This window comes from Myripristis murdjan, chromosome 9 (assembly GCF_902150065.1).
Source record: "Myripristis murdjan chromosome 9, fMyrMur1.1, whole genome shotgun sequence".
Lineage (NCBI taxonomy): Eukaryota > Metazoa > Chordata > Actinopteri > Holocentriformes > Holocentridae > Myripristis > Myripristis murdjan.
The window spans coordinates 34,319,765-34,343,443 of NC_043988.1; the positions used below are offsets into that span (position 1 = coordinate 34,319,765).

At 42.9% G+C, this 23,679-nt stretch overlaps 1 protein-coding gene and 1 pseudogene across 1 annotated transcript in view; one reads left to right on the forward strand and one right to left on the reverse strand.

Moving 5' to 3' along the window:
- Positions 1-2,114: 2,114 nt before the first annotated feature.
- The window catches only part of sh2d3cb (SH2 domain containing 3Cb), a 67,645-nt gene continuing 46,080 nt past the window's right edge, over positions 2,115-23,679 (forward strand). The window contains exons 1-5 of the mRNA XM_030060824.1: positions 2,115-2,588; positions 14,201-14,240; positions 15,794-15,922; positions 17,341-17,756; positions 18,718-18,794. Of these exons, the coding sequence (XP_029916684.1) occupies positions 2,134-2,588; positions 14,201-14,240; positions 15,794-15,922; positions 17,341-17,756; positions 18,718-18,794 (1,117 nt within the window). The 5' untranslated portion in view covers positions 2,115-2,133. The remainder of the gene's footprint in view (positions 2,589-14,200; positions 14,241-15,793; positions 15,923-17,340; positions 17,757-18,717; positions 18,795-23,679) is intronic.
- Positions 18,873-23,438, reverse strand: LOC115365698 (UDP-glucuronosyltransferase 2A2 pseudogene; annotated as a pseudogene).

Genomic DNA, 23,679 nt, shown 5'->3' on the forward strand with positions numbered 1-23,679 from the left:
ATTACACCCCTTTATGGTTATTATGAATAAACAGGAACTTGGACCCTTGCTAGTATCTTGGCCTCCACTGCAGCCAGAACACCATACCCTCTCAGGTTTTATCACTATTTCAATTTCCTGTTTTATTGCTGAATATCAATCGAGAGCAATCAATAGCTCTGTAATGGGGTGCGTAATAAATCAGCTGCATGTTTTGTGGTGAAAAACCCCTACAAGCGATTGCGTTAAAGTTTTGTATCTTCACAAAGTCTGTGGGAGGAAAAACCTGATGACCAAGCGAATGTTAAAAAAAAAAAAAAAAAGGTTTTATATTGAGTTTCCACTGGGACAGGGTCGTGAGATTTCCTGAAAAGAGAACTATAAAAACCGTCAAAGGCATCACAGCCGGGGCCCACCAGCCGTCTCCATGACAGAGGTGATGTTTGCCGGCTGTTATGTAAGAATCATAAATCGTATATATTTTTTTTCACGTCGTTTGCGTCCATATTATCACCTTCAGCACCTCAAAATAACTCGCCGGGGTCAGATAAAACTTTCTCTATCGTGTCTGTGCCTTCGCTATCTCCCTTCGGGCTCTCGCTCAAAATCATTAGTCTATATTTAGCAGGAGAAATAAATATCTGTCGGGGTCCAGCCTCTAATAGGTCCCCGGGGCAGAAACATAATCAAACATGGCAGAGAGCTCGGGTCACAGTTCAGAGCAGAAACCGGGGAGAGTTTCTGCAGACCGGAGTACAATAACATTCCTCGGATGACTTGGAACGCAAAGAAAACATTCTCCTTTTTCACAAGACCAAGTGAAAATTAAGTGTTTGCAGTTTCTCGTCCAAGTGGTGATTTAAAGGCCCTGTATTATTTTTTTTATTATTATTATCATTTGAATTTGGTTTCAAATGTACGAGCACATCTAAATGGGTAAAGATGTGTCTGATGGTTGATTACGTTTAAGCCTCTTCTTCAAACATTTATCAAATACTGAAGTTTTAATTTCCTTTGAACTGCCTTTTATTGTCTATTATTGGTTTTTATACCCCTCAGTTATTTTTTTAAGTCTGATGAGTTTATCACTTGTGACCTGTGAGTTTATGATGATGATTCTCATTATTTTTTTTTATTACTATTATTTGCAGGATTGGAAATGTTTTATAGGTTAGTGTGTTATTCAAGACAATCAAAATCCATCAGTCATGAACAGACTTTTGGAAACAAATCTCACCACTGTTTGTGATTTGGCTTTGCTCCCTTTAAACAGACCTGGAAAACATATTAAAGGTGTATTACGCAAAATTGCATTGGGTTGATTAAGCAAAAAATTTTAGACTCAACTGGCAAAAAACGTGGAATAAATGCGTAATTTGTTAGCGAGTCAGATAATCATGAGATTATTCCTTTGGTTTTGTTTTTTGTAGTCTAAACAGCACTCGCTTTAAATCAACCCTCAGCAACTTTGAATAATTTTGTGTAAGAATTTTATAATAACAATGTTATTCTGCATGGTGCACCTTTAAGGTGTGCTTCCCCTATTTTTAAGTTCATTTTGGGAGGTGAGCCATTGTCTGAGGTTGATCAATCAGTATTTCAAAATTATAGAGGATCCAGTTCACGAAAGCATCATCGATTTATCAAGCAGTACCTTCATTTACCCACCAGGCTTTAAAATGTTATATAATTTGTTTCAGTGTGGTGCTGTCAATCACTTTGTAAGAGTTCGTGTCTCTTGAAAAACATGAAGAATCAAATCCCCATAATATGACCCTCTTTGCTTTAATAAGTGTTGACAGATTACATTCTTTGGCTGCTGCCTCCAACCTCCCAGGTTTAAAGTGGCTTGGCAGCCTCACCAACCTCTCCCCCCGCCGGCCGTCCAGCAAGACCGACCACAAGACGGCCCCGAAGCATGATGGGAAGCTCGGTGGTGGCGCGCCGGGCAGCCAGACGGTGGATGACATGGAGTCGTGTGTCCACAGCCCCAGCTACGCCCGCTCCAGCGACATGTACACACACGTGGGCACCGTGCCCCGCAGAGACAAGCAGGGCTCCAAGAAGAGGAGGAAGGAGGAGGAGGAGGAGGAGGAGGAGGGGAGGGTGGGCGGCGGCAGAGCCGAGGCGGCCGGAGGGCAGAGCCAGCGCAGGATGGCAGGGGAACATGTCCGAGACTCTCCTCTGCTCAGCGCCCTGTCCGGCCTCAGCCTGACCGCTCTCGACCGGCCTCAACCGGTTCCTGTGGAGGCCAGGCCCCTGCCGGAGCTCCCGCAGCCCCCCCGGTGCCTGCCGCCGTCTCCGTCTCCATCCTGTGATTCTTTGGCGTCCGATCGAAGCTTCACAGAGCCCAGGTCTCCTTCAGGGGAGTCTTTGAGACATGAACAACTTTCTGTAAAGCAGCCTTCCAACATGGCGGCGGCTGTGGCGTCCACGCCTTCCTCGCCGCCTCCCTCCCCCAGCAGGCCGAGCCCGGTGTCGACCCAGGCCCGGCCGCAGGATCTCTATGTGCCGATGGACCCGATAGCTGAGACGTCCTGCAGCCGGCGAGGCTCAGCAAGGACGCAGGAAACTGCCGGTCGCACACAGGAAGTGGAGCCTCTGGACAGGTGAGACTGCAGATTTCACTCTCAGGACATTCAGCAACACACTCAGAGCCCGCTGGAATAAAAAGGTTTTTCAACTACAAATTCAAGTTAGTGATCATCACAAGGCAAACAACCACCATTAAAAATAAATCAGTAAAAATGGATATATGATCTCAAAACTGAGTTTGTTATACAGCAAGTTTGATTTTCAAAAAACAAAACAAAACAGAACAAAAAAAAAAAAAAAAAAAAAAAAAAAACGACTTCTGCCTCTTTTCCTGTGCAAGTTTACCTCATGAAGAGTTTAACTGAGTTTAGGCTGCTTTACTCTCAGCCACAAGTGAAATCATCACCCTGTGGTATCATTTTTAATTATTTTATCTCAATTATTTTTCATTTTCGTCTTCTTATTGTTTGCAATAGTTCAGTTACTTGATTTTGTTATGTAATATCTCGTCCTTAATGACAGCAAACGGAAAAAGGGAAAAAAAAAAAAAAAATTAAATACATTTTAAAAAATACATTAAACAGACATTTCCTCGGCTATTAAAAATATACGAAATAAATAAATAAAATAATGAATAAATACCACAATAATGAAAAATAAAACTCGTGCAGTTCCCGCCGGTGACTTGATAATAACCTGTTGAGGATGGATGAAATTTTAATATTTTAACCCTTTAACAATATTTACACAGTAATGCACCATCTTCATTAATATTTAGTCCAAATATAATTTTAACATTTTATTTGACCTGTTCTTTAATGTTTTATTTTAGCACACTATAATATCGCCAATAGTCAGGGCACAATAGAGACAACAGTAATGATGATGAAAACATATTTTACCGCAGATAGATAATTATTAGTAGTGCGGTCAGCGGGCTGTGAGGCGGGGGTACCGCGGCAGCAGACATGCGCAGTGCGGCCGCCCTGCCCGCTCCGCTTCAGGACCCAGCGGCCGGGCGCCTGGAGCTCAGCAGCCGAGCAGAGGAGCCGAGGCGCCGGCCTGCGCTGCGCGGAGCCGCCGGGACCATGAGGAAGAGGTGAGGGGGAAAAGTTCTCGGCGTGATTTTTTTTTTTTTTTTTTTTTTTTTTTTTTTTTTTTTTTAATTATGCGTGCACTCTAGTTGCGTGGTGCCAGGCTGAGGCTGCGGGGTGTGTGTGTGTGTGTGAGCTGGACCCACACACTGCCACTGATGAGGGAGTTAAGAGAAGAGTTCGCAGCAAGTTAAGTGACAGTGAAATCAGTGGAAACTAATCTGTGATTAATCTGTCTGTGCCACTGATCTCTTGTTATTCACGCGCTGATCAGCTGTGGCTGCGTGTTTGGTGTTTTGTAGCGTCAGAGCCGCCGCATGTGTTTGGTCCTCTGATGCCTTTAAACAGGAAAAGGTCCCAGTAAAACCTTTACAACCAGTTTGTTCACTTTCAAGTCAGTGTAAGATGTCAGGATGTGCTGTGTTCCTGTCCCTGTCCCTGTGTGTGTGTGTGTGTGTGTGTGTGTGTGTGTGTGTGTGTGTGTGTGCGTGTGTGCGTGTGTGTGTGTGTTTATGGAGGAGTGTCTGGCTTCTGGACTGGACTGAACATTACATAACTACAAGGAATTTGGTTTCTGCGTTCTCGGCCAAGCTATGATAAGACTGTGGCGGTGATGGAGCCGCGCTTGGCTCCAGCACTGACTCATGAACTGACACCCTGCCTGGCTTTTATCTGTGGCCATGAGTGGTAATGAGCCTCAGGTGTGTGTTGTCCTGTACGGTGGCTTGTGAGTGCCAAAATCCACCAGCGTGTATGTTTCCAGTTCTCACGATCCAAGCAGAAAAGGTTTGCTCAGCAACGGTGGAAAAAATACTCAAATCCTGTCCTCGAGAAGAGTTGCAACCCTGAAATGGGAAACTGTTCCATTAAAAATTTAAGTTCTGTTTTCAAAATGTTCCCTCAGTTAAAGTACAGGAGTATTGTCAGTAAAATGTAGTTTCCAAAGTAAAAGCACTCATTTGGAGAATGGCCTCTGATGCATGAACCTGTAAGAAGAATTTATAGTTGTCACTCTAACTGCTGCTTATCCTGCATGCATCGTGCAAAATGTGATTCATTTTGCATAGAAAAGCCCCCTCTGCACGAGATCTCCCTCTGAAATGTTGAGCAGGAAAAGTAGAAAGTCTCCCCAAATGAAAATACGCAAGTAACGTGACACAGCCTGAAAAATGTCCTTAAACGCAGCACCTGAGTAAATGCACGCGGTCACTTTGCACCTCTGCTGATCGCCTGAGAACCAACCGTACAAGGAAAACAAAACTATGACAATACAGCAAAATCGTCAGTGTTCGTTTACTCAATTTTAATATTCTGAGAGCGTGGAAATCAATTCCGTGCCAGCGTTTTTTATCACCTCACACTCATCAAAGTCGATGTAGCAGGTTTGATAGTGTTGGCCGGCGGCCGCGGAGCCCTTTTCAACGCCGTCAGTCGGACGAAAATCTCTCCAGTCAACACTTGTCAACTGAGAAATCAGCACAGAAACTTTGCGGTGTGCCTTGTGCGTTAAAGGCGAGGAGTTTGAGCGGGGACAAGATGGAAATGAGGAGCTTATTAAGTTACTTTTGGAGGCTGGAACGCTCCGCTGAGTCCTGTTCCACTGTAAACATGAAGCTGGGCGCTCGGATGCTCTGAAAAATGTCTTCACGCTGCAAAAACTCAAAATCTTACCAAGATTATTTGTCTTATTTCAAGTCAAAAATGTCTTATTACTAGTCAAAATATCTCATTACACTTAAAATAAGACATGATCACCTCAGAAGTAACTTGTTTTTAGACAACTGTCGCTTGTTTCAAGTGAAAATCTGCTTGAAACAAGTGAAAATTTGCTTGTTTCATTGGCAAAATTTGTTTCTTGTTTCTAGCTAATTTTCACTTATTTCAAGTGAATTTTCACTTTTTCCACTGGCAAATTTTGTCACTGAAACAAGCAAATTTTCACTTGAAACAAGAGACAACTGTCTAAAAACAAGTTACTTCTGAGGTGATCATGTCTTATTTTAAGTGTAATGAGATATTTTGACTAGAAATAAGACAAAAAATCTTGTTTAGATTTTGCGTTTTTGCAGTGCACGTCGCACAAAAACATTTAACCTTTGGAGATCCTTGCTCTCTTCCCGACAAAGGCTTTCCGATTAAATATATGTTGTTTCCGTACCAGCAGAGATGATTTTTCAGGACGTCCACGTAGCCCCAGAGGCCACTTCTTCATTTTTTTTGCAGCAGATGAACCGATTGGATGCTTTTTCTATCATGTTTAGGCAAAATCTACCATCATCTGTTTGGTGGTGGGTGAGGGCTCTTTTCCCAGCCTGATTCAGACCAATATCTCCGCTTTCTCAGTCCAAGAGAGGTCGGTCAGTTCTGCTTTCAGTTTGTGGATTTCCCAGAACAGAAGTGGTTTTGGAGGCTAACCTCGACCGGCGTTTAAAAGTGTCACCCAGGGGTTTTATTTGTCTTACTTCTTGTTTTCCTCTCTGTAGTAAACCTCAAACTCCGTTTTCTCATGGACGCGGGCAGCATCATGTTTGGGTTTTGTTTTTGTTTTTGTTTTTTTGATTATTATGGGATGCTTTGATGCACGGGCAGTGTCTTTATGTCCCTCTGTGTGTGTGTGTGTGTGTGCACGTACACAGCAGGCTTGCATGCAAATGTGCAAGTGTTGGTGTGTCTGCAGGCGTGTTGTGTGTGTGCACCCTGACACATATTCTGTGCGTGTGTGTGTGTGTGTGCGCTGGGTGTGCCTGACTCCCATAATGCCTTGTCAGGGCTGCAGGAAGTGCTGTAAAAGTTGAAGTGTTTTCTAGAGAGCAGATCAGGTTTGCCCTGGTCTCAGATCAGCTCTGAGCGCTACGTGACCGTGACGAAGCCACAGAGAGGATCTCGGGTCCAGCAGGCTGCGGGCTGCTGCTCGTGGTCGTGGTCGTGGTGTTATCTACAGCTGTTTCCAGCTAAAGCGAGAAGAAGAAGTCTGTTTACGAGTTTCACATCTCTTTGTATCGCCTGTTTAGTCCACACGGCTCAGGCCAGGCAAACCCCGGACAATATCACAGCCGGTTTGACGCATCCCAGATAAATTCTCAAGATCATAGAAAAAAAAAAAAAAAGTCTCATCTTTGCTCTCATAATGTGAGGTCAGCGACCTCCCGATGCACTCTGGGACATCCCGATCATTTCACAACATGTTTGAAATATTTGTCGTTCTTGTAGTGTGAGAGGGCAGAGTGCCCGTGTCACACGGGCCAATCAGATTGCAGCAGGATATGACATCACTCTGTTTACGGTAAACGATAGACGTGGTTGTGATGCTCATCTCTTTGTCCGCCCTCTGAACCCTGGCTGGTGTCAATATCAATATCAAGACCTTTATTTGTCCCCGAGGGGCAAAAAAAAAAAAAAAAAAAAAAAAAAAAAACAGTACAACAACAACAACCACAACTACCACAATGACAACAACAGAGTCAAACACACCACACAACAACAACAACAGCCACAAAGAAACACCCGTCTGCACCCGTTTGAACTGTTATCAGGTTATTGAATGGACATTATCATTGCACATCTGTTCTAAATATGTGGGCGAGTAGAGCCTAACCTACAGGTAGGATCAGGAGTCTCACTGACGTTACATTTACTTACTGTCATTAGCTTTAGCCACCAGAAACACTTTCAGAATCAGAATCAGAATCAGAATACTTTATTGATCCCCAGGGGGAAATTACTTTTTGTTACAATAACAACTCCCACTCAAAGTGTAAAGTAAAAAGAGCAAATAGTCAAGAAAAATAAAGAAAGGACTATAAATATAAGTATAAATATAAATATAAATATACATAGAATAAAAAGAAAGAAAAGAAAAAATATGTGTACAAGTGCAAACATGGACAGGAGTTATTGCACTATAGGTTATTGCACATAAGTATGGTATTGAATATGGATTATTGCACAGAGGGAATTTGCACAAGAGTTAGTTTATGGGGCCAGCCCACTGACTTAGAGTGTCTGACACTCTGAGTGAGGAGTTGTACAGTTTGATGGCCACAGGCAGGAATGATTTCCTGTGTCGCTCTGTGGTGCATCGTGGTGCAATCAGTCTTTGTAAAGGTTAAGGAATGGTCTTGGTTAAGGTGAGCAAACATAACATAATGTGAGCTAAAAATGAACACCACTCCTGCTTAAGGACTCATTTATACTCAAAGTTAATCCTGATACGTGCAGAGGCTCCTGGCCGTAGTCTGTGTTCATTTCGTCAGTATTTGTGCAGGTTTTCAGGAAGTTTAAGGATACAGGCGAAAAGGAACGGCACCACCAGAAATCGTGGAGGCAGCCGATAGTTCAAGAGAGACTTTGGGTATCCTGAAAAGCGCTATACAAATGTAATTTATTATCATTATTATTATTATTATTAGAGACTGCGCTATCCACAATTTTCCTGGGGGAGTTGCTGGGGAAACCATTATCAGCAGTTATGTTCCAAACTTCCGGTGCGCCAGCAGAAGTAGTAGTTTAGGCGGAAAAAGATTGGAGCTGGCTGGCGGTAACTGGTGTTTACGTTTGGTAAAGTTTCGTTTCATGGATTTAATGTTAGTGGTTGGATAAAGAAACCGTCTGATTTTTTTCGGTCGCACCATTGGTTCAGGAGTTACGGTACTGAGAAGCTCATATTACAAACATGTGACACACCGGGGACTCTTCTGTGATTGGACGGTAGAAATGTCAGTAGTCCTACGGAGTTACCGTGATGTCAGCAGGGTAAAATCAGTAGGTAAAACTAACCTGTCTCACGACGGTCTAATCCCAGTGTGTTTCTCCGGTTTCCGACATTTTTTTCTGTATGTCATAAACGGTCTAGGAGATATCGATATGTAAAGCAGGCATGCTGAATCCTGTCGGCGCCGACATCATCGGTTTAAGAGACATCTTTGCTGTCTTCCCCGGGCTTCATTAACCTGCGGTCCATCCTGTGGGCTGCAGTGCGTCACTGTAGTAGCTGAGCACAAAGTAGCGAGCTAACTAACGTTGTAAAAGACGAGACTGTAACGTAAACAAATAGCTACTTCCACGTTCCGCCTGAGTCAACCGGATGTTTCACCCACAACCCTGGAAGCGCTCCAGGAAAATCGTGGATAGGCGAGACATGAAGAAGAAATTTTAAAAACTGATAATATTAGAGAAAAGAATTGTGGGTCTTCCTGTGATGATGTGTTTAATGACCTCACAGACCACTGTCCTTCTTTGGTGATGCATTTAATGACCTCACAGACCACCGTCCTCCACAACACCACCTCCTCTTCTGCCTCTTTGTAGCAGCTCCAGTATAACGACCTCCTCCACCGCCGCCATGTTTGTTGTTGCCAGAAACTCTGGACTCTGCGCTGCCCTCTAGTGGATTCATTGCTGAACATCCAATTGTGTGATGACGTGCAAACAAAAATTGCAAATTGATGTTGTCTTTACTGCTCATTAATGTGCAAATTTCGACACTAAAGTCGGCCGTCGGTCAGACCTACGAAACGTCAGCGTCTCCAGCTCCCCTTGTTGCCTCGTCCCGACGTGCGGCGCTGTTTTGAGTCGATGAGATTTGGTGGCTCGGCGAGTGTGAGATGTCCTGCTTCATTTGGTCATGTGACGTGTTTCTGGCCTTAATGCAAATGGCTTCACTTGTCCATTTGCCAAAGCATGAACGCAGACCTTTAGATCCACAGAACACAGACGTCTCACAAACCAATTAGAGCTGCAACTAATGATTGTTTTCACTATTGATTTATCTTTGGACGCTTTAATAAAGTACATGCTTTTTATTAAAGTACATGCTTTTTAATAAAGTACATGCTTTTCCCCACATTGAATTTTAGTGGTCTGTACCACAATCTCAACCAACCCTCAGTTTTGCGTCGTGCATCTCTAATCAGTTCTTTGGTCTTTAAAGTGTATTACAAATAACTACAGATGTCCATCACAAGTTAGCAGAGCCCAAAGTGACGTCTTCGAAATTCTCATTCAGTTCGGCCAAAAAACCCTGAAGGTTTCATTTGCTGGTGACCTGCAGCTGCAGCTGACAGTGACCGCATTTAAGATTTTGTTTTGTTTTTTTTCTCAAATGTGGTTCAGATGTGACCTGAGATCAGTGTGAACAGTAGGAAGCTGCACAGAGTCACTTTATCAATTCTGATCTGGAACACAAGTTTGACCAAAGTCAATCCATCAGTCAATCAAATGTCAAGGCATACATGTGACTGGCAGCTGAGCATTAAAATCAGAATTTTTCAGTGTTCCTTCACCTGAAATAAATATTTTGACGGATAAGACACACCAGTGGCAAGAAAGTGGAGAAAATTGCCATTATTCAGTCTTTTTTAATGGACTGTAATCTCAAAAATCATTAGTGGATGATTTCAGGATTCATAAAAATCTGAATCTCAAATTCAGAATTTGGGCCTTCAGTGTGAAAACAGCCAGGGAAAGACTCATTCCACATGTTCTGTATGTGCTGTGTGTGTGTGTGTGTGTGTGTGTGTGTGTGTGTGTGTGTGTGTGTGTGTGTGTGTGTGTGTGTGTGTGTGTGTGTGTTTGCTTGTGTGCTTGCTGCTGTGAGTGCTCTGAGAGTTTGTGTTTGGGAACAAAAGGTCACCTCCCTTGACATTACTCATGGAAACACACTGATGTTGAGGAACAGCAGAGTGACCAAACAAAAAAAACACAAACCCTTCACCCTGCCAGCGAGCTCTTCCACCGCCGTGACGCGTCACTGCTGTCAGGAGGAGGAAGCCACGTCGCTGCGACCTGGGGGGGTTTCTCCTCTTGTGTCAAACATTTCATGGTTTGATGAAACCACAGACGTCCGTGAGAGAAGAACTGCTCCTTCGCTCATTATTAAAAAAAAACAAAAAAAAACGGACGTTCCTCAGATGGATGCCTGAAACATTCCCGTCCTCCCTGCAGAGGTTTGTTATGTTGCAAGCTGTTGCTGGGTGTTGTCGTGTTAACACACACTGCTGCTGCCACGTGTTGTGTAAGAGGACGTGAAACACACTTCTCAAACACACTGATACTGAAATAATACAATACTGCTACCAGTACTAATACTGCTGCTGCTACCACTATTATAACTATAACTATAATAACTTTATTTATGTAGCACTTTTCTATTCAAAGATACAAAGTGGTTATACAAAGAGAAAACGACAAGTGAACTGGATTAAATTAAATTGAATAAATTGAATGAACACGTACGAGGTGCAGAGCAGGAGGTACAACACAAAAGACAACAACAAGGTTACAAACAAAGTTAAAATGAAATAAAATGTTTACAAAAATAAGAGAGAGAGCACGAATACATTCATTAAAAGCTCATTTAGAAACACGGGTTTTAAACGTTTAAAAATGATAGAGATTTTAAAAATTTTATTTGAAAGTGATCACTACTACTAACACGACGACTAGGCTGTTACTGCTACTACTACTACTGCTGCTACTATTATTACTACTGCTACCACTACTACTACTACTACTACTACTGCTACTATTATTACTACTGCCACTACTACTACTACTGCTACTATTATTACTACTACTACTACTACTACTATTATTACTACTGCCACTACTACTACTACTACTACTACTACGACTGCTACTACTACTGCTACTACTGCTGCTACTACTGCTGCTACTACCACTACTGCTACTGTTATTACTACTGCCACTACTACTACTACTACTACTACTACTACGACTGCTACTACTACTACTACTACTACTACTACGACTGCTACTACTACTGCTACTACTGCTGCTACTACTGCTGCTACTACCACTACTGCTACTGTTATTACTACTGCCACTACTACTACTACTACTACTACTACTACCACTGCTGCAACTACCACTACTGCTACTACTACTACTACTACTGCTACTGCTACTACTACCACTCCTACTACGATACTCCTGCTGCTGCAGGTATTACTACAACATCTACTAGTACTGCAAAAACCACTAGTGCCAGTACTACTGTTACTCATCATAATAATAATTCACTACTACTACTACTACTACTGCTACTGCTACTACTGCTGCTACTACTACTACTACTACTACTACTACTGCTGCTGCTACTACTACTGCTACTACTACCACTACTACTACTACTGCTACTGTTATTACTACTGCCACTACTACTACTACTACTACTACTGCTACTACTACCACTACTACAACTACCACTACTGCTACTCCTACCACTACTACTACTACTGCTACTGTTATTACTACTGCCACTACTACTACTACTACTACTACTGCTACTCCTACCACTCCTACTACGATACTCCTGCTGCTGCAGGTATTACTACTACAACTACTAGTACTGCAAAAACCACTAGTGCCAGTACTACTGTTACTCATCATAATAATAATTCTTGTGTTGTATGTCAAATAAAAGAGTTCTACATTGTGAGTTTGTCCGTACCAACCCTGCCCCACTAGGAGGCGCTCAAACCTTCTCCAGCTCCATTTGTCTCAGCATGTTTAACTGCATGTTTGAGTATCTTTCTGTTTTCAGGTTAGATTTTCTCTAGAAATACCACATGAACGCCAGAGGTGGAAGTGACGAAATACATTTCCTCATGTTACTGTGACTGAGTAGCTTTTTGTGTATTTGTATATTTTGATTTTTACAGCACTATTTCTACTTCTACTGCAGTCAGATATCAGCAGAGTAGCAGGACTTTTACTGGAGCAGCAGTTTGTAGTTCTCTCTCCACTGCTGGTGACTGCAAAACTGATAAGCAGCCAACTTTGTCCCAGATGTTGGACGTTGCTGCCAGAACATGAACGCAGAATCATAGTTTTATCTAAGAAGTAATAATCGTCTGAAGGTAGAAATCTGTGTTTCGGATCGTCATTAAAATCTGATCAGTTGATCGGCGTTTCTCCACCAAATATCAGCCAGATCTGTTGGGAGGCTTCAGAGGCGTCTTAGCAGGCAGGCGGGGTGAAAACATAACCTCCATCCCAACAAGATTACCACCAAAAACACCTAAAATAAAAATAAATCAGAAAAAAAGCAAACTCACACAGTTAGAAAAGACAGATAAATGCCACAAATAATAATAATAAAAAAAAATGAAAACATAAAGGCCTGTCTGTAGCCTAGATGCTGCAAAATGTTCATACCAAAATAAAACAGATGAAAAGCAGGAGGTGAGCTGCATGTCTGCGCTTTACTTCTTTTTCTGTCTGTCTGTCTTTCTTTTTTTAAACTGTTGATATGAAGTATTTTCAGAGGTGATTTAAGGTGACACTGAGGTTTTGCACGGCGGTGTTTGTGCAGCTGTTGTCGAGTTGTCACTTGGCTCATTTCCAAGTCTGAGGCATTTACCTCAGAGTATCGACAGCAAACACAAAGTGCACGCTGACATCCTCACCCGACAACAACACACAGCACCAACGTTACTGTACAAGCTCTGCAGCGACAACCTGACGCTCTTCTCTGACTGAAGAGCAACAAGGAGCTGACTTAAAATAAATCTTGCTGCTTTTTGAATATTTTATGTTAAATTCTAAAGTATTCTTCCTACTATGATTATCATCATTATTATTTTTGATGTATAATATACACACAGACACTGCACATGCATGTCGATCTATTGTGTCCCATTCCTGTTTTATTTCCTGTTCCTACCATTTTATTGTATTTCTGGTTTTGAAGTTGACTGGAGGCCCCTGCATGGCCTGTATGAAACCCAGCGATTTTGTTTCCCATCAACTTTTATGATTAAAATATCATCTACAGCCCCAGCAGATGAGATAAAGCTCGTTGTTGCATGTTGGGCTTATTAGAGTAATTAGCATAACAAGCTAATTGATCACCAAAAACTGGAAATGGCTATAATTTTGCCACTTTGAAATGTGATGTAACAGTCTAAACCCATGGATAATTTGTGTAAATTATGTAAAAAATTAAGTCAAAAATCAGGAAATGGCTATATTTTCACTTTTAGTCAGTTTAGAAAGGTTATCTTCAGGTCTCAGTCTACGGTCTGATCGGTCCAAAAATTCATCTCTTTCCATAAGTAAATCATGCAACCTTTCCTCGTTAGCATAATTTGCATAAATGATGGAGCCTACTAATTAGGTACACACCAGGAAATAGCTAATAATGTTTATGCTTTTAGTCAATTTAGGGTGGTGACCTTGGAGTCTGAGTCTGTGTTTGGATGTAAGGAAATGAATCTCAGCCATAACTAAGTCACGCAGCCTTTCCTCATCAGCAGAATTTAGATCCACATCCATTTAAAAGCAAGACGGTACATAATTTTTATTTATTTATTCATTATTTCTGGACATCACAAACATGGAATTAGACTCTTAGATCACCTTCCCAAGTTAACTAGAAGCAAAATTTTAGCTATTTCCAGTTTTTGCAGATTAATTCAGATTATACTAATTACTCAAATTGCCCAACATGCAACTTTTAGAATTGAATCTCATCCACTAAGCCTACAGAGGACATCTCAGTTGTAAAAGTTCATAGGTTTTGTGAGCAGGATTTTCACACCTGGTTACGTTTTCCTCTCCTTGTTTTTCAGCCAGCCGGACTCGACAGACAGCAGCGGAGAATATGTCAAGGTAGGTTGTTTTTCTTTTTTTTTTTTGACTGCATTTCCCCTTTTTGTGGTTTGAATTGTTTTATTTTGCATATTCACATCATCTCACTCTGCATTTCCTCTATGTGTTGTTTTATCAATTTTTTGCTGATGTTTATCCAATCAGAGCTCTGTATTCCCGCTGGGCGTACCTGGTTAAATAAATGTTAAATGAAACCCCCCACGCCGCCTGTCTGTGTTCAAACCCCAGAGAGCATCCTGTACACTCAGCGGTCAAGCTCTAATTCAATTAGGACTGGCGACATAAAAGGCTGGAGGAATACAGCTTTCTCCAGCCGAATAGTTTGGAGCCAACTGGGTTTCCGCTGGCAACCCCGGCCCGGCTCCGACGTGCCCGGCTCCGCCTGGAAAAGGTGCACAAAGGGATGAGAGAGAAAGAGAGAGAATTTCCAATTCATTGACTTATAATTGGATACTTGCGCACTTGACAAACACACTCGTCTGAATGGGACAAGCTGGCAATGAATGATAATGCTAATGAAATTAAAGCTATTCATTAATGGGGCTTCCAGGTCTTTAGCGACGCCCTCCCCAGGCCCAGCACACCACCCTCCAGCACCCACACACCCACACACACACACACACACACACACCCCTCACACCACAGCCCCCCTCGACCCCTGGTTTGTTTTGAAGTGGCGCTGGGCTGGCTCGGCGCCAAAACCCGAATTCTCAGTCCCGAGGGAGAAATCATTCAATGGGGAAAAGTGGGCGGGGGAGGGGGAGTCAGGGTCTGAGACAAACAACATGTCACCTAGATGAGGGAGTAGGAACAGTAACTGAAGTCGGGGGGGTGGGGGGGGGTTCAGGGGGGTCGTCGGGCTCTGAAACCACAAAAAAAGCCGTTCCCAGCCCCTGCACGGCCGTGGAAAAACAGGCGAGCGGAGTGAGACAGAGTGTGTGTGTGTGTGTGTGTGAGGGGGGGGGGTCTTGATATACAGTAGCTATCCGTTTGAGTTTTTGTGTAAAACGACGTGACAAAGCTCTGAGCGATGACCCGCCGCCGCACAATGACGTTGCCAAGGCGACGCGGCCGAGACTTCGGCCCCCGGCCTCTGGTGCCGCCACTGCGCTGTTCCTGGATGCCAGCGTAGTGTGGGAATGCCAGAGCTGTCCGTCCCCCTCTTCACACACACACACACACACACACACACACACACACACACACCCCTGCACCCTGTGTGTCTAACAAACAGAGCTGAGGCAGGCTGCAGTTTCAACACCAACACATTCACAACATTCGCCCAAAGTGGCTGTTTTCCCCTCAGGACACAGATGAGGAAGCATTTTGTTTTAAGGAAAGTGGGAACTCCGATTTGATTTCCCTAAAAGTTCACAGACAGAAAGAAGCAGCAGGAGGAGAGGCTCTGCTGGGCTTTGACCTCACACCTGCAGGGCTGCATGTGCGTCTCAACAGCACCAAACCACCGCGGCTGGGAGCTGGACTGCACTGTGTTTTTTTGTTCGTTTGTACCTGAGGTTTCCTGTTTTTGCTCACCTGTGATGCCCTTTCAGTTTTCCAAGGAGAAGTTCTGGCTGGAGCCGCCGTCGGAGACGCTGAGGAAGCAGCTGGAGGAGGAGCTGAAGCTGAGCAGCAGCAACCTGAGGAGCCACGCCTGGTACCACGGCTGCATCCCCTGGGAGGTCAGACACACACACACACACACACACTGGGCCTACACATCTGCTTTCCTGTAGTACATTGTATTTAGAGAGGATTCAGATCTGGTTCTTAACAGTCAACATCTGAGGATATTACGTTTTAGTGCTGAAATGCTTAGCTGATTAATCAGTAGGTCAATCTTTAGACAATTTATTGAATTGAATTGCGATAATCAAGAGTTGTAGGCATTTATGTCGTAAAAGTACCAAACATTTTCCTCTAGATTACTTGTTTTTTCTGTTTTCAAGGTTCTTTTCTGTGTTTCATGTCATTATTAAACGTCCAAAAAGTAAGCAACTTTAACATCTTCTTTGTGCTGTGGTAACTTGTGGTTTATGATTTATAATTTTATCATTATTTTTTTTATATTTGATAGAATAAAATCACTAATTAAACTTATTGAAAAAATAATTGACAGTCATTGACAATGAAATTAACAGCAGCCCTACAAAGTATGGACACATGCTTTCAGATACACACACACCCACACACACACACACACACACAATTATTATTAATGAATTATCACTGACATAAATAAGAAATATGCATGTCATAAAACATATAATAATAATAAAATAAGTATTAAATGCATTACCTCTATTAGTAAGTGTTACAGGTGTAACAAAAATGTTCATGTATGTTCATGTAAGTCAAATAGATTTTTGCTGGTTCGTGTTGCCTTTTGGGTATTATTGTAATGTTAACTTGATCAGTTGTTTGCTGCAGTTTACCACAAGAGGGAGCCATAACATATCAAGTGCCAGTAGTGTGGACTGACAAAATTAGAGCTGCATTCATAATTCAAATAACGGCAAACATTGCTATACTGTTAGGGCAGCAGGGGCCTGGAAACTTTTGTGACTCGAAATGGGAATAGACAGAAAACACACAAACTGATGGATGACTTATGAAAAGGTCGGGGGAAATCAAAGTGAAATTCTCTTTTTTGAAGTTTGTTTCCATCTTTGGCACAGGGCAGTCATCTTTTTTTCTTTTTTTTTTTTAAATTCAAGTCTCCATCTTTGTTGCTAAGCGCTCATCACTGTGGTGTTTCTGGACTGCACTTCCCAGGTATCACCTGTCAATCAAACAGTTATGGGAGTTTCTGTTGGTGGATTTCTTTCTTTCTTTCTTTCTTTCTTTCTTTCTTTCTCTTCTCAGCCATGGTGGCCCTGCTCACTGCTCATGCTGACTACCCAGTTGTTCTTCTGTTCTTTCTGAACATTTTTAAATGCATCACTTCCTTTGCGCCAGAGAATTTGGTTTTGTGAACAACAACTAGGAAACCTCTCATGAACTGGATATGGGATTAACCTGGATTTCATGCCAGCAGGAAATAGAGATAAAATGGAGATTTATTTATATAGAAAATGTTTTGTTTTCTGGCCGTTCTCAGGTGTCAGAGAGCCTGGTGTTGAAACACGGTGACTTCCTCATCAGGGACTCCCAGTCCAGCCGGGAAGACTACGTGCTCACCAGCCGCTGGGAGCACAACACACTCCACTTCCTCATCAGCAAGACACTGGTCCAGTCCAGCGAGACGTACACGCGTGTTCAGTACACGCTGGAGGGCGAGGCCTTTGACTCGGTACCGGCCCTCGTCCACTTCTACGTGGGGAACCGGGCGGCTCTGACCCGGCAGAGCGGCGCTCAGATCCACCAGCCGGTGAACAGGACTCTGCCGCTGAGCTACCTGGAGACGGCCTTCTGCCTGGCCGGGTCAGCGGGCTTAGCCGTCAGCTCGCCGTCCTGCCATCGAGGGCTGAAGCCCGCCGGCGGTGGGAGCGGAGCGGAGAGGGTCTGTCCCTGGAGGTGAGGCTGAGCCTGGAGCCTGAGTTGAGTTGAAAACACCCCGAACTGTTTTACTGTTGGCATCTGTTGTGTTTCTTTTTTGCCTGTTTCCTGTTTATTCATTTTATGTCATCCTTTTAATCTATTGGTGTTCATCACCTTCCTCACCTTTATCACTTTAACTGCTCGGGTGGAAGGTGGAAGGGGGTAACGAGTATGTGTGGTTTTAGTGAATACAGCTATGATAACTTTCATAACTCCACCTGTTGAGAGCAAACTGCTGGAACTAAGAGAACAGCTGAAGAAAATATGCAGTTCATCTTTTGACTTAGTTGCCACACTCAGGAAATCGTCAAGCTTCCTCCTGTCTATTTAGAGGCCTGATGCTTCTTTGACTTAGTGTATAAGCACACATCAGATTTCTCTTCTGCAGACACACAGAGCCTGGCTGTCACAGAGGTGTTCGCATGCAGCAAAAGACACAAACACCGTCAGCTTAAATAAAAAAGTGGCGTCCTCTGCACGGATTCATAGATTCATTGAAAGGTTGGAGGCACTTAATTTGCCATCAGTGATCATTCAAACGGCTGAATTTAATTAAGTCAGAGCACATGTCAATTAGTGGACTATTTTCCAATTAAGTTGTAATTCAGATCATGGAAGATAAGGGTACATTTTTATGTGAGGATAATGCCTCATGCAACACATTAATGGGAAACTGTGTCAACAAGAAGAATGAAGCTGTAGAAAGCATATACATTATAAGTGACAAAGCACCTTAAGATCAGTACTGCTTCACATTTCAAGAGCTTATCTTTCTGCTTCTGTTCTTTCTTTCTTTAAAGTTTTTACGTTTTCTTTAGGTTTTGTTTAAGGTCTTTTCTGAACGATTTTTCAGGCTCAGAAATTTTCCTTGCTTTAAGCCCTGCATCTGACCCCTCCCGGCCCGCCTAACCCACTGTCCTTCCTCTCTTCACCACAGGGAGGCAGATGGCAGCCAGGAGGAGAACCAGCCTCTGTTTACCGCTGGGGAAGCTGCTCTCACTACACCATACAACAGTAAGTTCACCACTTCAGCTCCATTCACACTGCTGGACACTGTACCCTGTTCTCTGTTTCTGCTCATATCTGATGTTGTTTTTTTTATTTTTGTATGGCTGGCCATATTTGCTCCCAGATGTAAATCTTATCCCATTTGGGTTAGAACTGACACTGATGGTGAAAAGATGTGTACAGATGGACAAAAACAAAAACAAAAACAAAAAAGTCACTTCCACTGTTATAACAATGATTCTCTTGTTTGCAAAACAGTTTCTTTGCAATGCAGCAAATTCTGGCTGCACTGAGGCATCAAAACCAAATATCAGTAACATCAAGTATTTGTCTTTCTTTCCATTGAATATTTTAACATACACACCAATGCTCTAAGATGTAAACATCTTACAGTAAAACTTCATCCATAATACATATTTTATCCAACACTCACCATATGCCGCCTTCAGCCACCAAAGAATGCTTTACTGCCAATCCTTCAGGCTAAAGTCATATTCCAAAAATACTTGCAGTTGCATGTCTGCCTGTGAGACCAGACTTACCAATAAATTACAAATGCCTTGTTCGCACTGCATCATTGAACTTATATACGCAGAGGCTTTATACATGGAAGGTATTGTAAATAATAATCGTGATTTGAAAGGAAAACAAAACAAAACAAAAAAAAATCACAGTTATGAGATATGTTAAGATAGGGGATACCAGTGCATACAGATGTAGGAAGAGGCTGTTAGTTTGTAAACCTAAAAACACAAAATAAGAGAATATCCTCAATGCTGTTTTCCTCATATAAAGGTTTAATCAGGGTAAAATTGTAAAGACTATGCTATAGGACACTCATTACTCCTTTTTCACTTTCTTTCTGCACAACAACCTCTTCAGAAAAAACTTTATCACAGAAATTAAAATTATTGTTATCAGCAAAACAACTGCCAGCAGAAAGGCGGCCACGTCAATACAGTAGTACTGGATCTTGGACATCTTGTAAGACTCAGTCCTTAAGTGCGATGCTCCTTTGTGTCGCATGACAAACTCGATCCAGAACATGGCACGGTCCAGTGGTTTCATGGGCTGATCTCTGTGCAGCCGGGAGAGTGTCTGCATCTTCTCCCTGTAGGACGGCTCATAAAGCACTTCCTTCAGTGCCTCCAGGAAAATGTCTTTAGTTACAGTTGCAATGTCCAGTACTTTGGCCACGCCCTTTGCCTTCATCCGAGAGAGGTTGTCTTCCTGGTCAAACATAAGGGGCAGGCCCACCAGTGGAACACCGTGGTAGATGGCCTCCTGGACTCCATTGGTGCCTCCGTGGGCCACAAAGACTCTGGTCTTGGGGTGACCCAAGAGGTCGTTCTGAGGCAGCCAGTCCAGGAGTAAAGTGTTGTTGCCAAGGGTGGACGGTCTTTTGCCCATGTGCCTCCAGATCACCTTCTGTGGTAGCTGCGCAAAAGCTGCTGCAATGTCCTCTGTGAGGTCCTCTGGAAGCTCTCCCACCAAGGTGCCCAATGTCATTACGATGATGCCATGTTCACCAGAGCTCTGAACAAAGTCCTCCAGATCTTGAGGGAGGGGCTTGGAGGGTTTGCACTGAAAGCCTGCCATGTAGACGATGTTGGGCATGGTGGGGCGGGGGAACTCGAAGGTGAAATCATTTCTCATCAGCCAGATGTCCGCCGCTTGGAAGAGCTCCATGTAGTGTACATCAGAGCCAAAGTAACGATGGACAAAAGGCTTGTAGTTTGGGTCTGTGACGTATGCAATTTGAAAACGTGTAAAAAAATAGTAAAGAAAATTCTTCATTCTCTGGGGAAATGTCATCTTGTCTGTCAGTTCTGTCCCTGGGAGTGGGACATATGAGAGTGGGGAGGGGGCAATAGCGAAATGCCCCTCCCCTTGGACGGTCCACCTTACATTCAAAACAAGTGGAAGACTCAGACGATGAGCCAGCAGCACCCCTCCACCGACTACGGGGTCTGTCAGTACTACATCATACTTGGCATCTCGAAAACTCTGCATCATTTCAGCATCCTCAAAAATCAGCTCCATCATTTGAACCACGCTTTTGTTGAGCTCGTAAAACTGTGCCACCAGCTCCAATTCCAGTGGTATACGAGCCCAAACTGATGCTCCTTCCCGTCGCAGGTTCAGCATCCTGATCACAAATGACCCAAAGACTTCCTCATCAAAACCACTAGAGGTATTGACATTGATGGTCTTGTAGAGAGGGGACTCTGCCTTAATGTACCAAGTGTCTGCTGACCGTATCACAGAGATTTCATGGCCTCTGGAGTGAAGCTCCTCAATGATGACTTTCATGTTGATCCAGTGACTTCCATCCACAGGGAATACCAGGACTTTCCCTCCATGTATGAAGGGCAAAGTGCAGAGCAGCAGAACAAGCACCACCAGGGTCGGTCGGTTCATGTCTGGAAGAGAATCTGACAAGAGACACAATGTTCTCAGATCTTGTTTTTTTATTTTAAAATGAGAGGCTTCACACCTATTACTAATCTCACTGTATTAAGGTTATGTACCAGTTTACTTTTCAAAATGCTGAAAGGTAAAAGGAAGTGAAAAGCAAAGAACAGGATTGCCTGATCTCTAATCTCTGGTCTAATCTTTCCTTGTTGGCTCAGAACAAGTTGTGCTCCCTCGGTGAAATTTAGTGCTCTCAGATTTCGGTGCTGGATAATGCTGAAAAATAGCAGTGCACAAGTATCAAATGGCTGTATGTGGATTTACATATGAGTCAAGGGCATTTTCTACACAGCAACTAATATGTGTGGCTGTAAAGAAAATGTTAACCTGCTACAAGTTAAGAGAGTAAGGGGCAATCCCAGTTCCCCTCCGACTAGGTGGCCCAACTAGGTGGCCCTGTAAGGGGTAGGGGTTGAAATCCCTACCTAGAAAACTGCGACACTACTTGTATGTCATCTCTAGCCATAATCCATACAGAAGTTCCATGTTTATCATCTTTGCCCATCTGGAAATGCTGCATTTAGAGGGCCATTTGGAGGGCAAGATGACAACTACCCCTGGATCCCCAAAAGAAAAGGGGCACCCCACTGTATGTGGGAGTAAGGAAAATGAAGGGGTAAGGCAAAGGGGGGAAATCAGGATTGGCCCTGAAATTATTGCATAACATGACCAAAACATGATGAGAGGTATCACGATTCATTCCAACAGCAATTTCATCATTCTCTCTGGCACACTACCTTAAGACTTTCCATAATACCCTGTTTCCCTGCAGCTCAACAGGAATCCCTGATTACATAACAACATTGGGGGTGAATTTTTGCAGGCAAATCCCTTTTGGTTTTAGTATAACTGCTACCAGCGTGTTGCCTTCTTCGGTGACCCTTCATGCACGTTCTTGCAGGGGTGCCTCAAATCATTGATATTCACTGTCTAGCGTAGTTGTTTTTTGATCGTTATAAGGAGATGGGTTGTGCTTTTTGGGTTGATAAAACACACAGCTGACAGAGAGAGTCAACAGAACACAGAGCAGACACGTGGAAGAAGACACCTGTAAGCAGATTCAGAGGCAGATGTGATCTGTCAACAAGCAGGAATTGCAATAGGTTAAATAGCCTGATACTTCATGACTGTAAAAAAACAGCTGTCCCTTCATACATCTGCAGACTAATTTGCCTAATTTTCTCAGGTCTTTGGTGTGTATCTGCATGTGTGCATGTCTGTGTGAGAGAGAGGGTTAGAGTAAGACCTTACCAATAATTTAGAATTTTCCTCTTTTATAATTCGTGCTCTTTTGGAAATGTAGTTTCTGTCCAAAGTCATATGCCTGCTGGCAAAGAGCCAGAAATGGGTGATGAGCCGTAGGTTACCGACCACTTGTGTGATAAATTTGTGTGCTAAACTGAAACAGATACAAAGAGAACAAGACACAGCTAAAGTCGAGAGGCTTTGGGAGTTTTATAGTATATTTTCTCTACTGTACATTATTATATTTAAAAGATACAGTAATTCAGGTAGTAATTTGAAAAGCATTTGAAAATAAAATTAGCTGCTGACTCTCTTCCAACTTTTGCTCAGCATATAGGGGAGCTTTTAGTGCGAAAGTGGGAAGATACACCTGACTGAGGTCTGCACCCCTCTCAGTGCACTCTTCTAGTTTACACTTTGATTCCTTCAAAATAAAACAGTCCTAGAGTTTAATTATGGATATGAAACATCTGAAATTCAACAGCTTACATTTCAAGACTTTTCACCTTCTTAGCAACAATTTTAAAATGCTCAGGCTCTGCTGAACACCTTGATACTCAGTTTAATTGAATGCTTGTGATGCTTATTCCATTCAAATTTAAAGCTTAAATTACTCACAGTGTTCACAACATTGAGTAGTTCCCCTGTATCTCATCTATATGATTCGATAATATAATTTGTCTTAGTAAGTCTGTGATGTCTTAGAAATTAGTTTTGCAGCCTAAATGATTCTGTTGAATATAATGCACAGGATATTCATTCACATACACCATAAACATCACAAACATCACACCTGGAGACCACTGATTCCTAAATAGTGTTTGGCATTAAATGTCCAATAAACAGCTTCATCAATGATCCAGCTTCTCAAAAATACCCACTAGTCTAATATAATTGATATAGAAATATAGAAAAGACTTACCAAGACTACCTCAGTCCACAGATTGCATGAGTATGAGCCCCAGACTTTCCCTCTCGGGCAACTTAACTCACACTGGCCACCTGGCTCCTGTCCAACGGTTTAGTCCTGAGGATGATTGGGCAGAAACTGAAGTAACGGGACTAAAGGTCATTTTGTGGCACAGTATGCAGCAGCAGGTTGATGCCACAATACCAGATGAATGTGAGTGAGACTCACATGTCTATCTCCAAAGTTGTTTTGTAGATTCAT